General features: G+C 41.5%; 1 protein-coding gene across 5 annotated transcripts in view; it reads right to left on the bottom strand.

Annotated features, from left to right (window-relative positions):
* NPNT (nephronectin) overlaps nt 1-19,805 on the bottom strand; it is a 91,292-nt gene that overhangs the window by 56,573 nt on the left and 14,914 nt on the right. For 2 of the 5 annotated variants that reach the window (XM_038399504.2, XM_038399502.2), the window contains exon 3: nt 12,309-12,359. The exons of the other annotated variants lie outside the window; for them this stretch is intronic. In XM_038399504.2, the coding sequence (XP_038255432.1) occupies nt 12,309-12,359 (51 nt within the window). The remainder of the gene's footprint in view (nt 1-12,308; nt 12,360-19,805) is intronic. 5 annotated transcript variants of the gene reach the window in all.

Below are 19,805 nucleotides of genomic sequence, written 5' to 3'. Positions count from 1 at the left end.
ATGAGGTCCTCACTACTCACTAATACAAATTCTAAAATGGCATCACCTCTTGTTGGTTTAGCAACTACCTGGTGAAGAAATCTGTCAGCTATCGCATACAGGAAAATCTGGGCCCTACTGTTATTAGTAGAACTTGTCCTCCAATCTATACCTGGGAAGTTAAAGTCTCCTATAATCATACAATTCCCAGTAGTATTTATTTCATTAAAAACGTTAAAGATGTCTCTATCCATATCCAAATTGGTGGTCTGTAACACACCCCAAGAACTATATCGGGGAACCTCTAGTCGCTTTCTTCCTCAAAATGATTTTGGTCCAAACAGACACTGTCTTATCTATTCTAATTTCTTTATAGTCTACCATATCATTTATATGCAATACTACTCAACCACATTTGCCTTTATTTCTGTCTTTCCTGACCAGCACATACCCTTCAATATCTGTACTCCAGTCATGACTACTATTCCATCATGTTTCTGTTATCACTATAATATATGGTTTCACTTCCTGCACCAGTAGTTCTAGTACCTCCATTTTGTTACCCAGGCTCCTTGCATTGGTGTACAAACATCTTAACTGTTGCTGCTTGACTTTGCCCACATTCGTGCCCAAGTGGGTACAGTCATTCTACTGCCAGTATCACCTATCACTTGATTGGTATCAACACGATCCTTCCTCTTAATTTCCATTCCCCTACCCACTGCAGTTCCTTTCTTCTTTGCTGTATCCTTTCTTACTTGATTTTCCTCCTTCTCAATGCTAAAATCAGGCGTGGAGATTATATGATTATATATAGCATCTCAAAATGGTCTCCCCTGAGTTTCTAGTTTAAAGCTCTTTTAATCAATTGTGCCAACCTCCATCCCAGAAGTCTATTTCCTTCTCTAGTCAGGTGGAGTCCATCCTATAAGAACTGTCCTCTGTCCATGAATGCCTCCCAGTAGTCAAACATCCCAACATCCTCCTTATAGCACCATTGCTGAGCCATCTGTTCAGCATCAGAATCTTGTCTCTCCTTCATTCTCCTCCTCCAGGGACAGGCAGAATCCCAATAAAGATCACCTGAGCTTCCATTTCCTTCAACATCTTCCCCAGCCTGGCAGAGTCTCCCTTGATATGTTCCAGAGAGAATCTAGCTGTGTTTCATTTGTTTCCACATGAAGGACAATCAATGGATTCTTTCCTGCTCCCATTAGGATCCTCTTCAGCCGCAGATCCACATCCTGTATCTTAGCTCCTGGCAGACAGCACATTCTTCTGTTCTCCAGATCAGCTCTAGCGACAGGCCTGTCTGTTCTTCTTTATAGGAAGTCCCCAATCACGTAGACCTGCCTTTTCCTGGTGATGGTGTGATTTTCTAGCAGTGAGTCCTTTTTTATTCTCCCTTGCAATCTTCTGCAAGTCATCCTGTACCCTCCTGGGGCTCTGAACTCTGGTATCTCCATCGGCTCTTCTCTTCTTACAGAACTACTGCTCTTCTCTTCTTCCTTGACCTCTCCTCCTTCAGTTACAGCCAGTCATGCCACTTCTTCATTTTCCAGCTCAGCAAACCTGATCCTGAGCTCTATTTCTCCTTCACTAGTCAGTCTTTTTCTTTGCCTGGTTCTTGTAGTCACATGCTACCACAGACCACTTTCCTCACTCAGTAGTCTCCCCTCCGAGTTCTTCAGTCCAGCTTGCATCTGCAGGTCTTGACTTTTTCCTTCAGCCTCCTGTTGCCTTTGCTCCATCATCTGAGTTTCGAAGGAGCTTTGAGCAACCATAATTTCCACCTGCATCTTCAAGCCTCGGATCTTCTCCATAAAAGCGACACTTCATACAAACACACACCAAAACAAAACAAGACCACTGCAACCCCACCACAAACTCTGCTTACAAACTCTCTTGTTCACAGCTCTGTGCGCTGCACCTATGCTGCTGGCAAACTGTTAGATTCCCTTTATAGGCCCTCTAATCAGGGAAGACCGACCCGCAATCAGGACTCTGCTTCTCTCACAGCACGCTGCCTCCTACCAGCTTCTACAAACTGAACAAGGGAAAAAACCTATGCAAACCAGAAAAAAAAACCCCCACAACTTCCACAAAAAACTCACTCACTGCACCTAAGGATCAGGGACTTGTTCCTCCCTTCTCCTCCAACAGAACACCCACTCAATCTCCCCTGTTTACAGCTCTGTTTGCTGCATCTGTGCCCCTGCTCCCATGCCATCTGATTAAAAGATCACAGAATTTGAAGTTTACACAATTGCACCCACTAAAGCAATTTGGAAAGAGTTTGTTCTACCTGCATCCATAAGTCTCAAGCAATGCTTTTACTCTACCACCCGGAAACTGCTTTGGTTTAAAAAGAAAAAAAAAAAAAAACATCTGGCCCGTGAAGTTTCTTCTCCATTGCAGAGAGAGCAATAAGACCTTGATCAACATTCTTCTAATTTAAGATTTGTTTTTGATACAGAACATTACACTTAATGGCTTTCCCTGGCAAATTTGTAACTGACTTGCTGCCAAATCTGTCCCAAAGAGCATGTGAGTAGTAATGTTTTTTTTAGTTGCCATTTTATTTGAAAGGCATAGGGGTCACTGTTGGTAAAATACAAGATGTTTTCCTCCAGAGTATCCAAAAAAATACAGTTATAGAAATTAGATTGTTCTGTAGTCTAGGATAAGGTGAACAGGTAGGAAGTATGAAAAATCGAGACACTTTTTTTTGGGGAGGGGGTTTAGAGGGAGGTATAGTTGCCTATATAAGACAAAGCCCCTAATATCAGGATGTCTGGTCACCCTAGTTTAGGTCAACATCTTTCAATTAAATAGCTTTTTCCTCTTTAAAAATGTTTATTGTTGTGATGATGTTGAAACACCAATGAGACAGAGAATATCATACCATCCGTCAACCAGCAAACCTTAAAGAAAGCATGATACATTCCTTAAGTGAATTCACTAAAATTCCCAAAGCAATTATCTGCTTATCCAATTTTTGTTTACTTAGGGGACTGATAGAAAGTATGTTTTGATTAAAGAGCAGTTGAAGCCTCATGGAAAAATAAAAAAATATTCTACTGAGTAACAATTCTGCTGGCATCAAATTTATTTTCTCATTTTGGTTCTCTTTTTCTTTTTTAAATTAAAAAGGACACTTACATGAAAACAGGATCTTTGTTGCTTTAGAGTTCTACTTTCTAGTTGCTCAGCATAACCATCTGTTTGTGATATCACAATAACTTCGCCCCAGTAACAAAGGGTGATGATGATGATGCAAAGGGGCCTGTGGGACTAAGCTTCCTCCCATTAGAATCAATGGGAAAAGTGACTTTAATGGGAGCAGGTCTGGGTCAGTGCCTTCAGCTGAGTAATATGACTACTAGGCAACAAAGAGCCCATTTTCATGTAAATTTTAATAATAAATAAAAGAGACTTAAAGAGGGATATACTGATATAGTATAAACAGAAAATCTTCAAATAGGTTTTAAATTAGATTTCAATGGATCTTGAAAAAGATTCATATATTGAAGACGGATATTTCTAGATAACAGATCTTTTAAAAACATTAAGCACTACTGCCATATCCTTAGCTGGTGTAAGTTGTCAGAGCTCCATTACTGGATCTCTGACAATTTACACCAGCTCAGGATATGGCCCACTAGGATGACTCAAATGAATTCAGTAGAGTCACACTACTCTAAGTAGAGATGAATCAGGCTTTTATCTTTGTTAAAACTCAAACAAGAAAATGTTCACATATTTTAGTGAAGGAATATTTGATTCTTACTATTCGTCTACATGGGGACACTCAGGAAAATTAATTTGATTGAATTTTTAAAGTGGATTAGCTCAGTGGTTCTCAACCAGGATACATCAACTCATGTAGCTATTTGCCTAGTTTTACAACAGGCTACATAAAAAGCACTAGCGAAGTCAGTAAAAGCTACAATTTCATACAGACGATGACTTCTTCATACTGATCTATATACTATACACTGAAATGTAAATACAATATTTATATTCCAATTAATTTATTTTATTATTATATGGTAAAAATGAGAAGGTAAGAAATTTTTCAGTAATAGTGTGCCATGACATTTTAGTATTTTTATGTCTGATTTTGTAAGCCACTAGTTTTCAAGTGAGGTGAAATTTGTGGGTACTCAAGACAAATCAGACTCCCAAAAGGTTGAGAGCCACTGGATTAGTTAGCCTCCATTCCGAAGTGAATTAAGATAAATGGAATTAAGGCCACTTTAATTCTGGATGAGAAAGCCAACACAGGGGCTTAATGCAGTTCAACTAATCTACTTTAAATTCACACCCTAAGTTTATTTGGATGAACTTTCCTAATTATCCCTGTGTAGACAAGATCTTAGAGAAGAGATTCTGTAACTTTATCATCCAATTCATGTGGTTGTTTGCTTTGATCCTTCTTGAGATACAACAAGGTTGAGGTAATATCTGTTACTGGAACAATATCTCTTGGTGAAAGAGAAAATTTTTCAAGCTCCACAGAGCTCTTCTTCAGATCAGAGATGTAATCAGAGTGATTACCTTTCATAGAAGTTGGTCCAATAAAAGACATTATCTCACCCACCTTGAGTCTCTCATATCCTGGGACCAACACAGCTACAACACTGCAAACAATAACAATTGAAGATCAATCAATCAAGATCTTGTCAATCAACCAAGCAGATAACATTGCACTAGAATGTGGTCATAGCATAGAAAACAGAAGGCATATACTATGTCATTACACTTAAATGAAAAAAAAAAAAAGACACTGCCAAACTATTTATTTGTAAGATGAAAGTCAGACATTAAATACGGAAAGCAGATTCTCTTACAAAATCAAATCCGCTTTTAACTGCTAAAAAACCAAAACTGATACATTCATGACCAAGACTAAGTATGATGTGATGATGCGTTACTTCACATATGAAACAAGTATCTGGAAATCCACATTTGACATTAACCACTATGCATGAAGAACTCTATTAGGGCATATGTTGTGTATTTTAAGACACATACAGTTGTGCTTGGTAGCTGAAATTCAATATGTTTGATTAAGAATGTGAACACATAAAACTAAAGATTTCAGAGGAAGTCTCACAGCAGCTGTAACTCAGCTATGTTGTGCATACAGTTTATAGCATTTCTACCACTATTCAACACATATTTCTGCATAAGGCAAAGGAGAAAAGGTGGACTTTGAAGCACAACCTGAAGGCTAACAAATTCAGACTGTTACAGAGAAGGAGAAAGTGAATTCCAAAGGACCACAGACTTCACAAGCTGCCATATGGAATCAAAACATTTTTTATAATCACATTTGAGTGGAAAAGCAGCAAGAGAAATTTAAATCCAAAGAGTAATTTTGTTCCATAATGTCAAAAGCATCTACAAAATACAGTTCTATAATGTAGACTGATTCCTGAATAGGATTTCTACTTTGTAGCTATTAATACTACTATAAAATTTCAATATCAATTGCTTCCCCAAAAACTCTTCCTCTGCCAGTTTTGAAACTGACATCCCAACAGGTAGTAAAGTGGATTTGAAAGAACAAACACTGATATATTATTTGCACACATTTGGTAAGAAACTTTAACCATCTCTATTTTGAGCTTTATTCATTGAACCTGTTAGCACTTGGCTGAAAAAAATCTTGGACAGCTGAATCAATCCATTTTGCAGTGAAAATAAGCCCTTCAGTGATTGACAAGCCAGATACTATAGATGAAAATAGGCATGGCAATAGCCGTCCTTTTTAACTTGACCAAAGATCCATGTATAAATGTTTGTTTAAAAACGTCAACAGGTTCTCAGGTTTCAAAGTGGTAGCTGTGTTAGTCTGTATCAGAAAAAAAACAAAAAACCAAAACCTGAGGAGTACTTGTGGCACCTTAGAGACTATTTATTTGGGGATAAGCTTTTGTGGGCTAAAACCCACTTCATCAGATGCATGTAGTGGAAAATACAGTAGGAAGATATATATGTACACACACACACACACACACACACACACACAGAACATAAAAAAAGGGTGTTGCCATACCAACTGTAACGAGACCAGTTAATTACGGTGGGCTATTATCAGCAAGAGAAAAAAAAAAAACCTTTTGTAGTGATAATCAGGATGGCCCATTTCAAACAGTTAACAAGAAGGTGAGAGTAACGGGGGGAGGGGGGAAATTAACATGGGGAAATAGTTTTTACTTTGCGTAATGACCCATCCATTCCCAGTATTTATTCAAGCCTAATTTAATGGTGTCCAGTTTGCAAATTAATTCCAATTGTGCAGTCTCTCGTTGGAGTCTGTTTTTGACATTTTTTGTTGGAGAATTACAACTTTTAGGTCTGAAATTGAGTGACCAGGGAGGTTGAAGTGTTCTCCGAATGGTTTTTGAATGTTATAATTCTTGATGTCCGATTTGTGTCCATTTATTCTTTTGCATAGAGATTGTCCAGTTTGGCCAATGTACATGGCAGAGGGGCATTGTTGGCACAATGATGGCATATACCACATTGGTAGATGTGCAGGTGAACAAGCCCCTTCTGGTGTGGCTGATGTGATTAGGTCCTATGACGGTGTCCCTTGAATAGATATGTGGACAGAGTTGGCAACGGGCTTTGTTGCAAGGATAGGTTCCTGGGTTAGTAGTTCTGTTGTGTGGTTGCTGGTGAGTATTTGCTTCAGGTTGGGGGGCTGTCTGTGAGGACTGGTCTGTCTCCCAAGATCTGTGAGAGTGAGGGATCGTCCTTCAGTATAAGCCATAAATCCTTGATCATGCGCTGGAGAGGTTTAAGTTGGGGGCTGAAGGTGATGGCTAGTGGCGTTCTCTTACTTTCTTTGTTGGGCCTGTCCTGTAGTAGGTGACTACTGGGTACTCTTCTGGCTCTGTCAATCTGTTTCTTCACTGCAGCAGGTGGGTATTGTAGTTTTAAGAATGCTTGATAGAGATCTTGCAGGTGTTTGTCTGTCTGAGGGGTTGGAACAAATGCAATTGTATCTTAGAGCTTGGCTGTAGACAATGCATCGTGTGATGTGGTCTGGATGAAAGCTGGAGGCATGTAGGTAAGTATAGCGGTCAGTAGGTTTCCAGTATAGGGTGGTGTTTATGTGGCCATCGCTTATTAGCTCCGTAGTGTCCAGGAAGTGGATCTCTTGTATGGACTGGTCCAGGCTGAGGTTGATGGTGGGATAGAAATTGTTGAAATCATAGTGGAATTCCTCAAGGGCTTCTTTTCCATGGGTCCAGATGATGAAGATGTCATCAATGTAGCGTAAGTAGAGTAGGGTCATTAGGGGACGAGAGCTGAGGAAGCATTGTTCTAAGACAGCCATAAAAATGTAAGCATATTGTGGGGTCATGCGGGTACCCATAGCAGTACTCCTGACTTGAAGGTACACATTGTCCCAAATGTGAAATAGTGGTGGATGAGGACAAAGTCATGAAGTTCAGTCACTAGGTTTGCCGTGACATTATTGGAGATACTGTTCCTGATGGCTTGTAGTCCATCTGTGTGTGGAATGTTGGTGTAGAGAGCTTCTTCATCGATAGTGACCAGGATGGTGTTTTCTGGAAAATCACCAATGGATTGTAGTTTCCTCAGAAAGTCAGTGGTGTCTCCAAGATAGCTAGTAGTAACTGGTAGCATAGGGCCTGAAGAGAGAGTCTACATAGACAGACAATCCTGCTGTCAGGGTGCCAATGCCTGAGATGATGGGGCATCCAGGATTTCCAGGTTTATGGTCTTGGGTAGCAGATAGAATACCCCTGGTTGGGGCTCTGTCAGATCTGTGCAGATTTGTTCCTGTGCTTTTTCAGGGAGTTTCTTGAGCAAATAGTATAGTTTCTTTTGGTAACCCTCAGTGGGATCAAAGGGTAATGGCTTGTAGAAAGTGGTGTTGGAGAGCTGCCTAGCAGCTTCTTGTTCATATTCTGACCTATTCATGATGACGACAGCACCTCCTTTGTCAGCTTTTTTGATTATGATGTCAGAGTCGTTTCTGAGGCTGTGGATGGCATTGTGTTCTGCATGGCTGAGGTTATGGGGCAAGTGATGCTGCTTTTCCACAATTTCAGCCCGTGCACATCGGCGGAAGCACTCTATGTAGAAGTCCAATCTGTTGTTCCGACCTTCAGGAGGAGTCCACCCAGAATCCTTCTTTTTGTAGTGTAGGTTCTCAGTGATTTCACAAAATGCTTGTGGAACAAGATTCACATTGACTATTCTAGCATAGGATCAGGCAGACCAGTTATTTTTGCAGCCACACAGAATTAGCTTCTAAGCTAACCTCCAAAGGAGGTTACTCCTGAGGGAATTCTGTGCCAAAGAATTAAAAATTCTGCAAACAACATTTTAAAATTCTGCATATTTTATTTGTCAACAAATAAATGTGGAGGCTCCAACATGGCAGTGGGGAACACAAGCCACTGGCTGCATGGAGGTGGGAAATCATCCTACAGCCTCTTGGCCCCCCCACCCCCTTGGAACACTGACTCAGCAGTGAAGCTGCACCCTACCCTGACACAGTACAAGGGCCAGGCCTGCCCCAGAAACACCTCAGGGCCCTGCACCTCCATGCCATGCTCACCAAGATAGTCAGAGGGAAAGTCTCACATGCATGCCAAGCCCTGGTCCCTGATCCAAGTGTAGACCAGGCAGGCTTAGCCCGGCAGGATCCAAATGTGGAGGAGCTTAGTGTGGGGGAATCCAGCTGTGGCATGAGAGAGTTCTGTGTGGAGCAATCTGGGTGCAGGTGGTTTGGTGTGGGGTCCGGGCGCAGGAGGGATCTGGATGCACCAGGGCTCTTGTAGGGCTCCGGGTGCAGGGGAATGAGACTGTGCAGCGGGACCCCAGTGAAGGTGGTTGGGGCTCAGTGGGAGATGTCTGGGTGTGGAGAGATGGGGCTCAGTGGGGGGGGAGAGTGCTGGGAGAGTGGGGCTTAGTTGGGGAGGGTCAAGATGCTGGGGCTCATCAGGGTGGCAGTACAAGTTTGGAGGGCTCATCAGGGTGGTCCAAGTGTAGGGCAGGTGGGGCTCATCAGAGTGAGGGTTCGAGTTTCAGGGGCTCAGTGGTGTTACCCAGATGGAGGGGTGGGGGTCTGGATGGAGGGGAGGGATCTGGGTGCAGGGGGTTTCAGATGCAGGGGGGAGGAGCTCAGCCAGGGTCCGGATGCAGGGGGTCTCCGGATGCAGGGGTAGTGAGGCTCGTGGTGGGTCTGGGTCCAGATGGTCTCCAGATGCAGGAGGCGAGGCTTGGCAGGGTGAGGGTTCTGGTGCAGAGTGCTCGGTGGAGGTGGGGGTTCTGGGTATGGGGGGGGGGATCCAGCAGCACAGGAATTGGGCAGATGGGGGAGCAGCTTCCCATACAGTGAGCCCTCCCCCACATGGCTGAGGAGTGATGTGGGCAGGAAGTGAGGGGAGGAGAGCTTCCTGCAGCCCGGGGAGGTTTCTAGGTGTGGGTCTAATCTGGCCCCAGCCCCAACCATTCCTTGCAGAGGAAGAAGACCCATCCTCCCCTGCCCAGCCAGGACTAGCAGCCAAGCCCACTGCATGGCAGAAAGCACCAGCCTTGGTGTCCCCAGCCTGCCCAAATCAACCCATGGTGATTTCTCTCTCCAACAGCTCCTCCAAGTGCCTGAAACGACACACCCACACTGCCGGAGAGGGGAGCACGACCGCTCTTGTGGATTCCCTTTGCTTTTCTGTCAGAAAGTCATTTTTCTGTGGGGAAGCAAAGAAATCTGTAGGGGAAATAAATTCTGTGCACATGCAGTGGTGCAGAATTCCCCCAGGAGTAGGAGATGGATATTGTGACAGACAATAGAAATTCCAGATTTTTCTACTAAGGTGTCCCCCAGCATTCTGAGAGGCTTTTGAAATGTCTCCAGCTACTTCTTTTCAAATTCATCCTTGAATATCACTTCTATGAAGAATACACTCAATCTGTATTACTCATCACTGTTTTTCCCCTTCTCTCTGTTTCTCTCTCTTTGGCTTGTCATCTTCTTGTTCTGTAGAACTTCCTTCATATATTATATCCACAAGGTATTCTATCCATAAGAACTGCCTCATCCAAATTGCCATCTGCTCTCTGCCTCCTCAATTTAAATCTGAACTTCACTTCAAATCTTCAGAACTCAGATATTCAACTTGACCTTGAACTCACTTGTTTTCTACCTTCCCCAGATCGCCTACATTGGAAACAAACTGTCTTGACCATTCTTCTGCCAAAGCTCTCTGCTTTCATCTGCTCTTCCTAAGTAATATAAACTCTTTCTTTATGGACCCCCTAAAATGCAATTTTTTGAAATTCAATTTGTCAAAATGCAGCTCCTCATGTATGCACCTGCCTGGAGACAGTAACACATCACTCAGTCTCAGATACCTGTATTGAATGCCTGTTCACTTCAGAATACAGAACAAAATTTCTCCCCTAATCTTCAAATCCTCCACATACTTCCCCTGAATCCCCTTCTCCCACCAATTCCCTGCATTCCCCTAATGCCAGACTTCTACACTGAAGGAAACAAACACGTTCACATACAGGAACCTTGAAACAGGATCCCTGTTACGCTGTGACTATCCCCTCTGGTTAATGACTCCTTATCTCTCTCTAAAAACAACCAATGTCTTCTCCCTGAAGCTTGGCCACTATGCCCCCATCACCTTCCTAGCACATTTTCAGGTATGAACAACAGTACGTTATTTTCACACACTAAGTAAAACTTTAATCCGCTTTATCCACATCAATTTTGACCTAGTTAATCTCTGTGGTTTATCTACCTTATAAAATGGACCAGATAAGCTCTTTCAACATGCTTTTACTGCCCAAATGTATATAAAATAATGTCTAGCCTACTATACAATAGATTAGATTATAAAAATACGTCTTACCAAGGAATACATTTCCAATATACTATAACCATAACATACTGTACAGAATTACTCACTAATGTTATTTCCTAAATAACAGAATCAGAAGTACAAACATACAATTCCTAGGCAGTACCTGGTTTACAATGGCGCCATGGAACTGGGCCCATGCTCGGAAGGGGCCCCGACCTGCTCTACTTCTACTGCGCTCTGAGACCTCACCAGCCCACTGGCTCTCCCCTGCCCACCACTTGCTTCTCAGCCAACCAGCTGGCCAGCTAGCCAGACAAGGGCTCCTCTCCGCCCCCTGGCCCCACCTGCCAGCTCCTTAATACATATTATATAAAAAATATTACATACATCTGCATGCTTTTTCTAAAGACTCATTCAAAACATCTTTCAAAAACCATTTACACTTACTTATAGCATTCAGGAGGCACAATGTCAACATTAAAGTTAAGCTTAAGTCTCTAATGTTAGATGCACAACTACTACGTTTGTACAAGTCAGGACTATTCAGTTTGCACATACACGTGTCAATTGAACATCAAGATAATATATGGAAAACAATGGGACTATCTGTGGTAATAAACTCTATGCTTGATTATAGCTATTTGCAGGGTCCTACAATGCACATGTAAATTCAGACCACAATCCCTGTTCAGCAAAGCACTTAGGCATATGCTTAACTTTAAGCACATGCTAATGTCCCCACTGAAATTAATGGGACTTAATCGCACACTTAACTTTAACCACATGCTTAAGTATTTTCCTTAGAAACCAAGGGAAAATTTCCCCCCAAAAAAGTAATCATTTATTTATTTATTTTTGGGGGCAAATTTTCCTGTTTACATGTTAAATGGCTTTAGTCATGTCACAACAATATGTTATACAAGTGCTTTTTACCAACACAAATGTTTGTTTTGAAACATTTGTTACCTGAATTTTTCACGGATTCAATAATCACTGAATTTTAAATTCCTGATAAAGGCAGGTTAGTGTGAGTACCATCAAGTTTGGTTGCACTACAGAACTGGGATCTGATTTATACAAATTTAACACCCATTGGCTTCAGTGGAGTTACTCCTTATTCACAGTGATGTAGGTGAGAGCAGAATCAGGCCTCTTGAATTCATCAGATTGTAAATGTGGCATTGAAAGTACATTACATTTCCAGACAGGAAAAACATTGCTTGGGCCTTGAACAAAAGCCCAAGATTATTTGAATATTAAATTTACATTAGTCATTAGATTTGTGGTTAAAACAGTCATCTCTCTATAAATTTCCTCCCACCCCCTCAAAACAAATAAAAATAAATTTTAAAATGAATATCTATTAAAGTTTCTTTATACTTCTCATGTAAACTTCTGATTTTGAGACCATGCCACCAAGACATAGGCTTGCCAAAATTATTTCAAGAAATATGTTTAGCTAACCTTTGGGTTGGCACCTTATTCTGGCTATTCTCTGCCTTAAGACGTAGAAAGCTGCAAAACAAATGTCCAAAAAAAGAAATTCCAGCTTTTTTTTTTTTCTGCAAGGAAGATGGACTTGGCTTGGATTTTTATCAACTTGCTACATTCCTGGAGACTTACACACATTTAACAGTCAAAGCTTCTCTGAAATAAAAAAAAATCTGGGACATTTAAAAATGGAAACACCTTACTATTTTGTTACGAGATTTAACAAATACATTATGTGATATAAAAGTGATGACAATTGATGTTATGCTATTCTTATTCAGTCAATGAGCTCCAACTTGGCAAAGTATAATAGCCACTGCATCCAGCTGTAAAAATTATCTTATTTCAGGGTTCAAAGTTCAGTGTTTTCAATAACAGGACATAAACACGGTTTTCTTAAAGAAAAAGTATCCTTTCATTTAAATATACAAGCTTGTGTAGATTTTCCTATATAGCCAACATAAAAGAGTTAGCATCTGGATACTAACTTTTGTGTAATTAAAATAATGTGCACTTTAAGTATCGGAACAGCTGTCACCAATAAAGATGCTGGCATATAAATTGCTGGTCATTTTTACAGTGTTTAAATTTTGATTGTCATCTGAATTAAAGATAATACTTAGCAACCTTTTCTACTCTTATTAACATACGTAATTAAATAACCAAAAACAAAATAAAACCGAAACACCAGATTTGTGTTTCCCAGTTCAAATATTTGCAAATAAAATGGACTGTCAGTTACATTAAGTAGCTGAGATTGGTACATTATGTTAATTTACTATAAGAGCCTGAAACTTACATTTCTTGGTTTTCTAGCAGAACAGGATGTGATTCTGATTTCACTTACACTAGTTGCATCAATGTAAAACAAAGGAGAGAAAGAATAATAAGTCCCTAAAGTTCTGTTCCAAAGCCCATTGAAGTCAGTGGAAGGATTTCCATCAATTTTGGAACAGCCCTAAGTGTAACATTTAAGTGCTACAAAAGAAAAATCTAAATAGCCAAACATTACTGGAAAAAACTAGATTACAAAATTCTTGTATTTTGCAGGTGGAATGCGTGCAATCTGAGAGAGGAGGATACTGTTTCTTTAACACCACTTAAAATATTTTCTGATATTTTAAAATATGCTTTTGAACTGAAAAACGTAACTGAATAAAAATAGCAAAACCACAGTATTGTTTTACATAGCAATATTAAAGTAGTAGTGCAGTTCTGTATACAAATGTCTGTTCTTTTTTTAGAATATTTAAAGATGCACAAAAAAAGTCTGTTCCTTTACAAAAAAATAGATATGTATAAAATAGATATATATCAATATATTGCATATGTACAAATCTAGTGAATTATACTGGATTAAATTAGGCCCCAATCATGCAGTCATTGAAGTCAATGTCAAAAATCCTACTGATTTTAATGGGCCCTCTAGGAAACAGCCAATCTGTCTCAACTCAGTACTTCCAAGGCTCATTAGCAACACAAAGCATGGTTTTGCTTTTAGCTGAGATTAGTGCATGTTAGACCATACAGAATTGCATTTCCATTTAAAGCATTGTTATGCCCAGAATACAAGAATCCTAAACAATGAGGCCTATTCTCCCATCAATGCATGAAGGGATTTATATGGGTAACTCCCATCAATGCTAATGAGAGCTACAAAAATCCTCCATGCAGGCATCAATGAGAGTATAAACCCTTGTGTTTTCAGTTCTCTTTAAAATGTTTATCAATATATTACACAATTTAGAAAAATATGTATTTTATCTCATAAAGACAAGAGCAGCAGCAGCAGCAGCAGCAGCATCTACCATATAGCTTCTCCGCAGCTATTGTGAGAAGGCAGCATCATGCAAAATTTCCAGCAAAGCACTTGGTTACATCTGCATTTCTAGCACCCTCTGTGTATACTTGTGAAAGCCCCACTCCTTGGTGTTGGTAATAGGACAGCTTTGTGATAGTGCATTTTACTATGATTGGCTAAAACTACCAAGCCACTTCTGCATTACTGAGGCTGGTTTGTGTAGTCTTATACAGTACTTTTACCAATGGGATGAGTATTGAATTGTTTAATTCCTTTGACTGCCCTGCACCTATGCCATTAAACATAATCACAATTACTTCAGTGGAAGATGGTAGGAAATTTGATCATTGGCCTATTTTTGTTAAGATCTCTTTATAAGCTGCTCAGTTACCTCAATGGTGGAAATTGACAGATAGGTGCTATTTTAAATACACCCACCGTTATTAAAGACTTCTCAGAACATCTCACATAGCCTTTGTTATTGCTAAGGAGAGCTCCATTGTTGGATGGCTGATTATATCACTATTTTAAAAAAAAAATCTACAGTAAGAATTTTATTTCAGTTAAACACTTCCTACCGATATGCCACTTCCAACTTTCTGTCCAATGGCATTATGTATTTGAAGACATGGCCAAATCCTCAGGTGGTGTAAATTGGTACAGCTCCATTGACCTCAATGGAGCTGTACCAGTTCATACCAGCTGAGGAGCTGACAGAATAGCTACCACCAATTTTTTTCAGCTGAGGATTTAGCCTTCATATTTGCACATATTTGAATGTAGGAAGATTTCTTCTTACCACTGTCCCTAGCAAAGGAGTTGTCCAATCTGCATTCAAAACGAAACTTCAAATTGCTTTTTATAGCTATTCTTTCAAAAGATTTACATTTTGGTTTCTACTTTATCTTAATAAAGTCTCTCATTCTCAAAACCTTATTTACTAAAAGAAGTTTATATCTTGGCTGTTATACTTCAACTACAATTTCAAACAATTTAAACCTTATTTACTAAAAGAAGTTTATATCTTGGCTGTTATACTTCAACTACAATTTCAGACAATTTAAAATGGAAGACAAATGTTCACTGGGCAACGCACAGCATGAATGTTTAGTGTAGCTTAACTATGTAAAACTGGCATACAAATGAGCTGCAAATAGGCATGCAGGCAGGTCCAAAGCAGGTGCATCTTACATAAGAAATATATGGACATATAGAAACAATCTTGTTTCTGTGGTTCTTTCAGTGGCCATACATTTGTAATCTGAATAGAATCTAGGTTCTTGTTTAGCAACATAAAAGTGAATAATTCAGTCAAATGGACCAATAAGTAAAACAAAGAATACCTGCTCCAATGAGGATCTCAGATTATTGCTTAGATAAAGTAATGCGCATGGGGGGCGAAACCTCAAACCACCCTGAATTGTTGGCAGGTACAGAACTGCCACTCTCATGCTGAAAAATCAAAAGGGTGTTTCATGGGCCATATAATTTCTATTATAAGGCGCTGCACTGAAACAATATCTTTTTCATCCTGTACCTTAGCTATCTGTTATGCTAAACCCCAGACTAATCCTCTTCAGTATACAGTAATGTTGGATGCATCATTTATAAATGTCATCTAGCCGGTTAACATATTCCTCAGCATGCTTGAGCCAGATCCTCGGCTAGTGTAAATCAGCACAGCTTCATAGACTTCAGTGAAGCTTTGCTGATTTACACCAAGTTTTACACCAACTTTTGCAAGTTGCAAGCTTTGCTGATTTACACCAACATTTGCAAGTTTAGACCTGGATTGCCCTCTTATATAGAAATATCCAGGGCAGGCAACCCTGGTGAGAAGACAATTACCTTCATAGGGTAGTCTCTGAACCATTCCATCAGAGGAGTGCAGTTTCTCCCGCAAGAGAACTGCCCTCAAGCTCTGTGGATATCCTAGAATATACATAGGCCAGGACTGGTCAGAAAGAGGCTTATCACCAGCTCTGGGACTCTCAGTGCCCCGTCAGCGAAGCTCCATTGGAGATAGGCTGCTAGGATTCCCTTGAGCTGCTGTTGCCTCTGGAATCTCCTTCTGCCCAGAAGTTTCCTATCATAGATATGGAGGCTGAACAATTCAAGCAGTCTGAGGCTGCATTAACTTTTCTACTGGTGCCTGGAGGGGGAGAGAGAGAGAGAGAGAGAGTGTGTGTGTGTGTGAGATGCATGCCCAAATCTTTCCCATCTTGGCTCACCTCATACCCAGCTGCACATTTCAGACCCATGGAGGCCACCTTGGGAATGGACAGCGGGTCCATCGCAAAGCTGGTTACAAAACAGGAGTTTTCCATATAGAAGGTCCCCTTTGCACTACTACAACTGGGGGAACCATTGAACCCTAGCTGATTCATGAGTTAGTTGTCTAAAGCTAATCAAGTGACAGGCTTGTCTTTTTTGTAACAGTTATCCATACATGCTTTTAAAGTGAATTCACTGCACATGGGCACATATGTAAAAATGCATACAAATTTAATTAGAAAAAAAAGAGTACCATGGGTATCTATGCTGTAAACAAAATACTCGGGACTGGAGGAAGACAGGAAGTGAGAAAAAAAAACCCACATGAGCTGGGCTTTAATTTTGTGCGGCACTTGGATACCACAATAATAGGCATTATGTAAAAACCCAAGAGAGCTTCATATTTTGTGTATGATAACACCCATTGTTGCATGTTCTCTGTGTGTGTATATATCTTCCTGCTGTATTTTCCACTGCATGCATCCAGTGAAGTGGGTTTTAGCCCATGAAAGCTTATGCGCAAATAAATTTGTTAGTCTCCAAGGTGCCACAAGTACTCCCATTCTTTTTTGCGGATACAGACTAACACGGCTGCTACTCTGAAATCTGTCGTATTTTTAAGAATCCATATCTTGCACTTGCTGCAGATACAATACTACTACATAAGTAAGAGTTGCACAACTGGGAATTTATGAAATAATTTCAGTTTGGGAATTTAAAGATGCAAAAAGCAAACTAAAGCTGAAATGCTACAGATCACTCCACATGGACCAATCGCTGCGTACACTCACAGGCCTACTGAAATCAAGGGAGCTCCAAACAACTGCAAGGATCTGCCTGTGCGGGGCAATTTGCAGGATCACGGCCTCAATAGCTGAATGTCTCCATTTTTATTAATATATAAACAAACTACCAATTAAATTATTATATTGGTTTTAAAAGTTTCAGTCACTTCAAACTTAGGCCTGTATGCCAGGTTTAATCCACAAGCCAAATCTCCATATCAGACCTATAAATCCCAGAAACACTGTTTGATCCTTCACTGTATTAAATAAGAATGGCTATGGTATAAGGCCAGTATTTTTAAAAGTCTCTAAAATTATGCTCCTAATACCCCTGGGTCAATTTTCCGAGTGCTGAGCACATACAAGTCTCTCTGTAATCATCTGGAGCTGCAGGTGATCAGTGCCTTTGAAAATCTTGCTATTTTTATTTAGGAACCCCAATATGGACTTAGATAGGTAACTTGAATTTGTGCTGGTGTTCACAAACTGATTCTGGGAAAACATCAGAGGCATAATCCAAAATGCTTGGGAGCTCTTTCAATTATTACTTTAGGGGCTGCTATACAACTGAATGTGCCAGTTTTAGAAGAAGAGTTTGGGAGTATCATCATAATGTTTAGCATAGGTCTTTATCTCCTTTCTAACAATAAGGCAGGTTATTTTTACTGAAATGGTACAGATATGAGGGGCCCAAGTTAGTGGTGATGTTCAAGGCATTGCAAATTCACTTACAGTCAAGTAGACTAATGCACACCTGCTTATCTATGTGTAACAATCTAAGTTTGTGCAATTTACAAACTGAGGCCCTAGAAGGTGAAAAAAAGATGTAAATTAAAGCAAGAACCAACTTCTTCCCCCACCTGTTTATTATTCTTCCTACTCTCCTGTCTGATGGCTACAAATTACCCCACCTTGCATTCCCTGACACTAATGTAGCCTCAGTAGGCTAAATTCAGAGGTGATGAGTGTGGGAGGTATAAGTTACATCTTGGTAAGTAGGTGTGAGTCTGTGTTAGTCCAGAGAAGTAAGGAAGTCTAAGCCAGCGTAGAAGGAGTATTAACTGGTAAAATATGCACATTAGAGAGGTCATAAGAAGATATAAGTTATCTAGGGTGACCAGATGTCCTGTTTTTAAAGGGACAGTACCATATTTAAGCCCTCCTGCAGGTGTCCCAGTTTTTTCTTAAAAACAGGCACATTGTCCCATATTTTATGTCTCCCACCCTCCCCATCAGTACTGGTGGGTCCTGCTGCTGGGAAGATCCATGCTTGCCAGTTGCCCTCCCACCTGTGGTGAGAGTGGGGGTCCAGTGGCTGACGATGGAGTTGGGTATGCAAGGCTGATGATGGGGCAAAGATGCAGCACACGGGGCTGACCGCTCCCCGCTCTGGTCCGTCACCACAGCCCCCATTGCATGCCACCTCTCAGCCAGTAGGACCGTGCCCTCCTCCCCAAATCCTGTTTCCAGCTGGCACTGGCTGCACCCTGCGAACTGTAGTGGCTGATGAGTGTGGGCAGGCGCCATGCAGCAGCCAGTTATATATCACCTCTGCTGCCCACCCATCAGCCCTTTACGTGCTCCACCTCTCAATGTCCTCTCCCTGCTTTGCTTCTTCACTGCTCCCTTCCCCCAAGATCTGCTGCTCCTCCATATCCCCATCAGCGGAACACAGCCTGCTCCCAATGCTGTGCAGGGAATCAGCCCCTGGTTGGAGTGTTCAGCTCACCAACAACCTGGCCTGCAGACTCCTTCCTTCCCCCACTTCCTCTGGCTGGACTGGCACCCCGGGAAAGCCCAAGACCCTCCGGCCCAGGGGCACTGGCCTGGAGGAGCCAAGGCCTGCATGTGCCAAAGCCCCGCCCAGCGCTGGCACAGGAAAGCCTCTCTGCCCCTCAGCTAAGTTATGGAGTGGCAGAGGAATAGAGGGGAAGCGATTTCCAGCCTGTTCAAGCCCCAGATTTACAGTCTCCACAGCAGCCTCTCCACTCCCTACCCCCCACCCTGAGTTCTGCCCCCAGGGAGCATGGGGCTTCTCTGTCCCCTAGGCACCCTCCCCTGCTGAGCCACCCTCTGGCTGGACTGAAGCCCCTGCAGTCAGATTCCCTAGGCCCTGGTGCACATGCATTCTTAGTGCTTAACCTCTTCCTGCCCACGCTGTAGTTGGGGTGGGGGCACAGGAGGCGGCTGGGTTATATTGGTGGTCAGCAGCAGCTTGGAGATGTTAGCTGCCTTTCGATACTGTGCGGGAAGGAATGGACAAGCTGCTTCCAATCACAGGCAGGGAGGAGTGGGGGGAGAGAAGAGGAGGTTACTCACCTTCTGTAGTAACTGACATTCTTTGAGACGAGTGTCCCTGTGTGTGCTCCATCAAAGTGCATCCCAACACCTTCGATTGAAGATTTTTGCAGCAATTCCCATACAGGTCGCACATGCACAGTCCCTGCCTCGTGCGCTGTCAGTGCTTGAACAGCCCATGCACAGCCCGGCCTCCTCAGTTCCTTCTCTACAATGGAGCGTGCTCCAAACTCCGAGGTAGAGGGGAAGAGGTGGGTAGTGGAGCACCTACAGAGACACAGCTCGAAGAATGTCAGTTATTGTACAAGGTGA

The sequence above is a fragment of the Dermochelys coriacea genome, chromosome 4 (genome assembly GCF_009764565.3).
Source record: "Dermochelys coriacea isolate rDerCor1 chromosome 4, rDerCor1.pri.v4, whole genome shotgun sequence".
In the NCBI taxonomy this organism is placed as follows: domain Eukaryota; kingdom Metazoa; phylum Chordata; order Testudines; family Dermochelyidae; genus Dermochelys; species Dermochelys coriacea.
Note: the sequence above shows the minus strand (reverse complement) of the source record. Positions and strands in the feature narration are given on the sequence as shown.